Source organism: Zootermopsis nevadensis, unplaced genomic scaffold (assembly GCF_977971745.1).
Source record: "Zootermopsis nevadensis isolate Lab colony 2312 unplaced genomic scaffold, Znev_1.0 Znev_ptg000002l, whole genome shotgun sequence".
NCBI classification, from domain to species: Eukaryota; Metazoa; Arthropoda; class Insecta; order Blattodea; family Termopsidae; genus Zootermopsis; species Zootermopsis nevadensis.
The window spans coordinates 865709-875218 of record NW_028259134.1 but is presented as its reverse complement, the minus strand read 5'-3'; the positions used below and the strand labels follow the sequence as shown (position 1 = coordinate 875218).

Sequence of the window (9510 nt, the reverse complement as noted above, 5' to 3'; positions counted from 1 at the left end):
CTTTACAGTCCACAACTAATGAGATTAAAAGAAACACCATATTCTTACAACAGTAAAACCTCAGTAAATCAAAATGCTAACCACAAAATAAGAACTACCAAGATCTTTTCAGTCACTGCTCACATCCCACAAGAGCCACTTGCTCACGGTCGACCACTACCCACACAATTGGGAAAATCAAAGGAGTGCATAAACTACCACAAAGTACTGTATTTAACATTCTTTTTTCCCTTCACAATGGTCCTAAATATCATACTGCATCTTATACACCAGTTTTTGCCAAAACATTACAAAACCTTCAACAGTCCACATGGTTTTATCACCAAAAGAGAGGTTACGCAAATGAAAAGGCGGTTTCTGTCAAATTGACAGCGGCGAAAAATAAGACTAAAATAAAATGGAGCATTTTCTTCTTACGTTTATATTGTTCCCTCGAATGATCCTTCACAACATACAGACCTATATTTAATTTTATTTATGCATGTCAAAACTGTTTACTTTCATTATCAAATATTTAATAATGCTGTTATAATTAAAAAATAAGTAAATAATAATATCTCCTAAACAAAAAATGTATAAAAAGTTCACATTCTGAAACCACTATGCATCATCCACACTGCGACACACGGTACTATTTTTAGTACTCACAGGACTAAACACTTCAAAACACAAATGAACTGAATATTTTTATCCACATTAAAAAGAATACAAAGGAGTTATCTTCTTGGACAGTGTACTTCAGCCTGATAGAATTCTGAATGATCCAATATCAAATTGATACGGTTTTACTATATCTAGTCTTAACACACTTGTACAAGAATCCTTCAACCATGACTTAATGCCTCACATCTGTGGACACTACTAAAGAAAAAATATAAGGATTTCAATTAACTTTCCTTACACATTTCCTGCCCTTTCCATATTTTGTAACATGCTTCCTTATTAAACATTAGATAAATGCTTTCAATTATTTGTAACTAATGTAGGTAACCATGAGGGAGATGCCATATTTAGCCTTTATTACCATCTTCAATTTTGTAAAATTAATGTAAGTATTCTTTGGTGAAAATAATTCACCTCAGTTCTATGTAAGTAAAAATTAAAAACAAAAAAATAAAGCATGTCCCTTTTACATGAAATGAAAATTGCCTTCAGAAATCTTGAATATATGATCTGAAGCTCGCACGGTGACCAAATATAATGAATTCTTCTTGGACTACCAGCCATGTCAGGTGTGTACTGAAGCGTTGAGTACACACACAGAGGATGAGGGTGAATATGGTTCTCAAAATGTTGATGTTTTCACCTTTCAGCCACCTGACACAGCTGGTAGCCCAAGAAGAATTCATTATATCTTGAATGGAACTACTCATGTTTTCTACAACTAGATTAATATACAATTTTCAATTGGTGCATGTGCATGTGTGCATGAGTGCGTGCATGCGTGCGTATGTGCGCGTGAGAGAGAGAGGTGTAAGGTGTAAGGCCACTTGCCATTACCTGTGACATAAGGGCAATGAATTAAGGAATTTTTATAAAAATATTTCATACAATGAAGCATGGGTAAGTGTTTTCATACTTGAGCACAGCATTCAACAATACACCAAAGATACAAATCAAACAACTGTTTATAAAATAAAAATAAACATTATGCATATGCAGGCCTACAATAAAGAAAATTAATCTGTACTCAGCAAATTCCAATAAAATTGCTAACTCAAGAGACACTTACAACCACAACTACAAATGAATTATTATTATTATATATGTGTTCAACACGTTTCTGCCAATTTATATATAACTATATATTATAACCTGAAGGTTTAACAACACAAAATAAAAAACCCACTACTACACATATCAAAGAGTTCAGAAACAACATAAGTCAGTATCATAGACTTTTCAGGAGATAAAACCTTTTGAGCGATTTGTTGTTGCAATCTGAACTTCCTACTGCTGTTTTGAAGCATTTAGCAATGAATATCTTAACAAGTACCAAATACAACGATATACAAAATGAGAACAAAATTTTGGAACACAAAATGTTTGCGGCAGGAAAAATGTTTGGTAAGACACTCTGAAACAGGCAACAAATACTAAAAAAAAACCTAATTTGTCTTGTTACACTGATGTCACCAAAGCTTACATATACTATTGTATTTAGCATTAAATTTTAACTGGAACACTGTGTAAATAGTAAATATGATACACATAACATCAAGAACTGAGCAGGTGGTGATACAATAAAAACCCTAAGGCCGGCCATTCACGATCGCTCCATTCGTCCAAATGGCGCGGTGTCGCTCCAAAATTGTACCGTGAATGCGGAAACTGAAGTCCATTGGCGTGGCGCGGTGGGCTCGTTTGGATATTCTGTCGAGCCATAATCCATCCGATCGCTCCATCACTCCATCGCGCCATCGTATCGTGAGTGGCGGAAATGTGGTCCATTCTCATGCCAGTCTGCCACGAGCCTTCGTCCAGTCAAGTCGAAAGTTGCATAATGTCGGGGCGTGATTTCGTTATTGATGTTATTGATAAATATAGAGAGTTGCCATGTATTTTACAAATAAGTTAAAATATATTATGAGACATGTTTCGCCTCTTAAGTGGCATCATCAGTCATGTGATTCACGAACTAATTGAAACTAATTAAATGTAAAAAAATAATTACATTTAGAACTAATTAAATTTTAACAAATATAGTAATAATCCTGACCTTACCTTAAGGTATCCTTTCAAACACTGCAGTATTGCCCTGCAAGTCTCGGGGATAATTACTCCTAAACGTTGTGGAGAAGTAGCTGTCACATACTTCAGTTCTTCATAGTTCATGCCTGAAGCCAAAAATCTCAAAGTCGCTGACAATCTTTCATGAGGACTGATGCATTGTCTCATATTCGTGTCCTGTTTTTGTATCACAGGCGTGACTAGCCCCAATAAGCGGAAATAAGCACACTCATCCATTCGTAAATAGTTTCTCCAGTCTGACGGCTCCAAACTCAGTTCACTAATTAAATTGACGTGACTTAAATTGCTTCTGTTTAAGAGCCATTGCTTTGACCACTTTCGTTTTGGTTTCCTCCTTTTAATATACAGGCATACTGCCGTAGCTAGTAACAATTCTTCGTCCATCGCAAACACCACGCACTTCACAGAGTGACAACAAACCGCGACTGGCGTGACGCGACCGTGAATGTAGTACCTCTTTGGACGACATCCGTTTGGACGTCATCCATTCGGATGTCATCCATCTGGAGCGATTGTGAATGGCGGCCTTAAAATCGTATCTTTAACTCGGACATTACTGTCCTATGAAATGCCCAGAACACATCAAACAAACCACAAAATATATCTCACCATTCACTACCTGCCTATATAAGACCTTCAGAACTGTCCCCACCTCAAATCCACCTTGAAAATGGCAACTACAATGTATGCCGAAACAGTGGTTAACACACATTCCATGCACCTCTCACCCGAAGCCAAACTTATAAATAAAAAACTGGTTGGTTTATTTAGCGTAAAATTATTAAACTGACTTCACTACAGGGAAATTTACTAGAGGTTAGGTAAACACACACATTGCTGCACAGATTTAAAATTGTACCTACCCTTTGTGCCAACATTTTTCACAACCTGGGATTATGTTACATCCTAAAATTAACCTGATTCATCTGCTGTGTGATTTTTTCCTTAGTAAAAAGAAATGTTTTCAGACGAAGACCAAGAAGTCAGCCCTTCGTTAACATAGTATGAAATATCGACCGCATTCCAGACACGCCAGACTTAGGAAATGAGATTTGAACAAATATATACAAGCATATTACAAAACAATATTGGCACTATATGATTTGAAGTTTTCATGGCAAATAAACTCAATAAAATCTTCTCGGGCAATCAGCCACATCAACCATTTACAAAAAAAAAAGAGACCAGTGTTTCGGGGGGAACTGTCTCCATCCCCATCAACAGGGTTCTGATGTGACATTAATTAACGTAGGTAATTGCCAGGGGGTCCGCAGTGGCCGTGCGGTCTGTGGTGTGGGCCTTGTGCCGCTTGGTCGCTGGGACCGTGGGTTCGCATCCCACTCAAGCCATGGATGTTTGTCCGCGTTTTTCTGTGTTGTGCTGTCCTGTAAATAGGTAGAGGCCTTGCGATGGGCCGATCCCTCGTCCAAGGAGTCCTACCAAATGTCTATAGATCAAGCCAATGAAAAGTTGGGACCCGCAGTGCTCAGGCACTTGAAGAACGGGTCGTTCCCAGTATCCCAGGTAATTTGCCAGAGAAGATTTTACTGAATGCTGGCGATGCAAACCAACCTAACTGTATCCACATTTTGAGACATGTCTGGTGCTGGAGCTGTTAATATCAGAATAAGTTTCATCCTTTCCTTAGTAATGCTTTTGGAATCTCAATTCTAAATCTCAAAGTTTCCTACTTTATAAGCAATGTATGAAACCAGAGTTCACACTACATACTTGAATTTCCTAAACATACACGATTCTGGCACCAGTTTGCAATATATACCAAATAAAAGGTTTAAAGAGAGTTGGAAAGATGTGAAAGATGACAAAATAACTCAACTTCAGGAGGCTGTTCATCAGCGAACACCTCAACTTTGGCCTGATGCTTGGATCATGCATCACGGCATTGTAACTGCTCATAATGTGCTCACTGTCTAGGAATTTTGGGAAAAAGAAATCAATACTGAAATTGGACCATCCACCATATTTGCCAGATTTGGGCCCTGTGCAACTTTTGGCTATTGCCAAAACTGAAAATCACTTTGAAGAACCACAGATTTTCAGACACTGCCGACATTCAGGGACATAAAAAACCTGAAGAGCATTCCATAAAAGTAGTTGAAAGCGATGTTTTAAGCAGTGGAAACACGAACTCACTACATGTCCAAGGAGACTATTTCAAAAGTGACTGCAAGCATTAGTCAGATTTCATGGGGGCATACCAGGAACGTAACTGTCACAACTCATACCTTCATCATATAAAGTACATTAAATATTCAGAACATGGTAGAAAACTGTGGGGACAGAGCCACATGAAACCAATAAGGAAGAAATGTGGGACTTTAATTCTGTAAATAAATAACTTGTGCACAATGGGCCACGTAATATACTGTGAAGGTAGGAGCTTCATTTGGTAAACCTGAGATCCTTTCCTAGCCTTACAAAAGCCCAAAAACTGGTGACACTATCAAAACAGTGTATTTTTCATCAGGGTTTCACCTCCCCAGAGGCAAATAAGGGAGTGGTGGCAGCACTATCTGTGGGTAGCAGAGAGATGGTGTTCGTATCTCCCCTGCCAGCCAGTAGGCCATGCACTACAAACTGGAGGAAATGGTAAGATATGGATAAAAATCGGCCACAGCCTGGGGGGAAAGGCCAGAGGATAGAAACAGGAGTGAATGACACAAAAGCTAAAGGTTAAATCATTCTGTTGTTACTTTAAACTTCAGAGTCTTTGCTAACCATACGCTGGTAAACAAACACAACTGAAGTTTAAATAACGTCTCTAAAGGTACCATTTGGCTGCACGCGACAGAGACAAGCGACCGAGGCAGGCGACAGAGACGGGAGACGGACGCATCGCAACTTGTCGCCACACACTTTTGAGGTGACGACCGAGACATGCAGCAAAGTGTTTGTTTTCTTTGTTTTGTTGAGATATACGTGCACATATTCTGTGAAAAATGAGTACAAAAATGCTTCTAAAAAGGTTACTCGAAGAAGATGATGTGTTGCTGTGTTATTTGTTGCGAAAGAAACAAAGAAAACCTATGAGTTCAATATTCAAAACCAGACGCAAAGAAGGATCTTTCTGTCGGTGGTCAGTGGTCGGTTTTCTGCTACTAATTCTACCAATTGCTCATCTTGGTCACCAGTAAATTTAATTTCTGTCATTATTTTACTCAACAACACACGCGCTGCCTGAGCCCGTCGCGAGACACTACTGGTCTGAGAGCGGTCTCCTGTGCTTTGTCTCGCGCTCGTAATTGTACTTCATATGATTGTACAGAGAGCAGACAGGAAGCGACCAGTCTTGGTCTCGTAACTCTGTCGCCTGCCTCGGTCGCTTGTCTCTGTCGCGTGCAGCCAAATGGTACCTTAAGGGTTACATATCTTGTCATTTATCAACAGAGTAAAAATATATACGTAAATGAAACTTGCCAAAGAAAGGACCACAGAAGCAAAGACAAAAGATAACGGACAATGCCGTAAGAAATATAAAGAATGATGAAGTTGTTTCAAAGTTCACAGAAACTATACCGCATGTTTTCAAACCCAAATAATGACTGATCTCCACAATCACATCATTCTCCAAATTATGTATTAGAACACTACAAAATGTATCGCTAGAAAAGTTCACAAACGTTTTGCGGCTGACTGACAAAACACAGGCTTCCTACATTTAAGCAGGAATAAAATAAAATCAATCAGTGATATTTTAAAAAAGGGCTTACTGAAGCCAAAATCTTACCTTTAACTTGACTAGCATCAGATCCTGCTAGTTTTCCTTCAGCCCCTGCCAGATCTAGAGTTGTTCCGAGCGAACCATCTGTGCTGTCCTCAAGTGGGTCTTCCATCGACAGTAAATGTGGGGACAGACTGCATGACTCACTGTCCCTCGGTTCAACTTTAGGTGGAAATTCAGGTTCACTTGGCTGTTGAGGCTGCTCCCAAGGTTCCACTGACGACGTGGACGGGCGTCGGGGACGAAAAGGACGAGAGGTAGGAGTAAGGGCGAGAGGGGTATCAGGCAGAGGTGGGGATTGGGACTGTTGCAAACTTCGTTGACGTTTCACAGGAGGTGCAGAGTCTTGGGAACTCTCCTGCGCAGGTACCAAAGCACTTTTCTTAGTGCAAACTGCCATCTGAAAAGATCATGCAAATGATAAGGAAGCAACCATGTTGATGTGTACTCTTTGGAGTACAACAACATTCCAAAGGTGTCCTTCATATGCCATGCACTAACGCAAACTGACATCACTGCTGTGCCTCGTGCCATTCTAGCAAAAAAATTCACATACTAATGAAAATTGATGACAAGAATCAACCGACGTGTTTCTTTAGATCAAAACAGAATTCCAAATTAAACCTACAACAAGAGATTCTATACAATGCCACAGACAAAACTATAATAACCTGTGAAAGAATCCAATAAGAACTCACTTACTCACAGAAGGAAGGAAGGAAGGAAAGAAAGAAAGAAAGCACTTCAGAAGACTTCAAAGACATAAACATTGTTCTGTGATATCCGTAACAGGATACTTGAAAAAATGACAGTGATAACCATTTCTCTTATCCTTTAACTGAGGACTAAAAACATAAAGCACCAACACTTCTTTCCTTGACGTTGTGGTGAAAATCGAACCCCAGAAGTCCAGCTCACAGCCTAGGCTCTGTACTAACTGTACTACTCCAATTCTTGTAGATCACACGCTATTGTTTCTTGACTCTACAACCCGGTTGTAGGTTTTCGTTGCCTCTTTTTCGGGAGGTTTCTTGGTCTCGAAGTGTGCATTTAAGAGCAGTGAGTGACCAGCCCACTGACTGCACAATTTCTACTCAATCCTCATTTGACTGCCAGAGCCATCTAGCAGTTAATCTGGAGACTTGGGTAAGAAATGGCCGCTGAATTTTGCTTACGAAACATCTCGTATCATGCTCGTGAGGTTCTTTTACATGCCGTAAATCTACGACATGGGACCGCCGGCTTTATTACCCCCCTTAAGGAAGTTGTGCTATGGATTTTTATCATCCTGAAAAATCCACTGACCTCTGCCGGGATTGAACCTTGGGTCCAGTGGCGAGCACGCTGACCACTAGTCCACTGAGGGCGAATCTCGTAGATCATATGGGAAACAGAAATGGTAAATACCTTCTCTTTAACCTGTTCTGAAGCTCCAGAAAGTCCTCGAATCTGCAACGTTTCAGCTGCTCGCAATAAAGCAGGAAGGTTATCCTGTTCAATGTTGACTTCTCCTTTGTATACAAAACAGAGGAGAGACTGAAGCTCTGTGAAATGTACATCCTGAAGAATGATCACTGGATGCTGACATGGATTGCTCTGAAATCAAATAATAGCCACATTATACTTAAAAATGTAAATATCATGGATATGCTCTACGCTCGACTTTAAAATTAAAAGGACAAACATACATTAAATTTAAGAATAAGGAATGTTGTAAAATATTTCAATTCCTATGTACCTTACTGCACAAAAGTTACATTTGTGCACACTGAAACCCATGCAAAATGTCCCTTAATTTTCACAAGTGGATGACTGGCAAATCTGTACCCATAAACACAATGAAGTAAAACTGAATGTAAAGAGTTAAAGAAAAGTGACCTGAAGATGAAATTTAATTGGCAGAATCAGAATGGAACAGTGGAAGTAATGTGCCAGTAGAGACCATCAATAAATTGTAAAAAATAAACACTTCGCAGAAGCTGGAACCTGAGTGACTTAGTTCAAAGACAGAACAGAAGGAAATACAGCAATTAGTAAAAGAAACAGTGAAAATATAAAATGAAAGAAGCACGGAAAAATACATGAAAATACTCTGAAAGAAAGTTATAATTATGACAGGATATTAATTTTAAATTATTTCAAAGACAGAGAAGAATGAGAAATTTAATAACATGTTACTTCAGCTTTCAGGCAATTGCAGTGCCTGCTGAAATGTTGGCTAATACTCGACATTCAATGCGGCTCACACCAAAAAGCCAGACTCGCACACTGAACTCCAGCCGCAAAATCCAAAGGACAAGAAATTGATTACGATAATTAACAAATAAAGACAAAGAGGTATAAAATGTCTGAAAATATCATAAACAATTTCAGGAAAAGTAAGAATAGAATAGAAAAGAATAGGCAACTACAGGAGAAGGAGAAACTCAAGTACAGATGAAGTATGATGGAGGCAGATATAGCTTTAGAGCATTAACAGAACAAGAACAACTGTGAAGGATGATGTATCCACGATTATGATAAAAGGTTGCACGGTCAATTACATAAATAAGAGCACGTAAAACAAAGTGATAACTCTGCAATAACTGGTGGTAATAAACCAGAATGGTTTGATACATTTCAAGATTTAAAACAGAGGAGTATCAACTCACCATTGCTATTTAACACTTTAATGCGTATAATAGTAACGACCACGGAAAAGAGTAGAAAAAAGAGACAGAAAACAAATATATTCAGATTATGTCTTGCTGTGGGAGCATATATTATTATTATTTAGTGTTCTGTGTGACGACAGGTCCATATGAACAGGATCCTTCCATCCTTTTCTCGGACTGGGACCTGTTCATATACGTTCTTGGCAGATGATCCAGAAGTGGTTTGCCATTGCCTTCTTCTGTGTGTGAATGGAGTAATTGTTGGGATGCCACGGAGGAAAACTCCGTGTTGCCTAGACCACGGCCTTGCCCAACACAAGTTATAAATTTGGGCACCGCCGGGAATCGAACCCGAGACCCCAG

At 39.1% G+C, this 9510-nt stretch overlaps 1 protein-coding gene across 4 annotated transcripts in view; it reads right to left on the bottom strand.

Moving 5' to 3' along the window:
* Positions 1-9510, bottom strand: part of LOC110828864 (uncharacterized) — a 55900-nt gene that overhangs the window by 43749 nt on the left and 2641 nt on the right. For all 4 annotated transcript variants that reach the window (XM_087357743.1, XM_022061970.2, XM_022061969.2 and 1 more), the window contains 2 exons: positions 7901-8089; positions 6500-6893 (listed from right to left, as the gene is read on the bottom strand). In XM_087357743.1, the coding sequence (XP_087213869.1) occupies positions 6500-6893; positions 7901-8089 (583 nt within the window). The remainder of the gene's footprint in view (positions 1-6499; positions 6894-7900; positions 8090-9510) is intronic.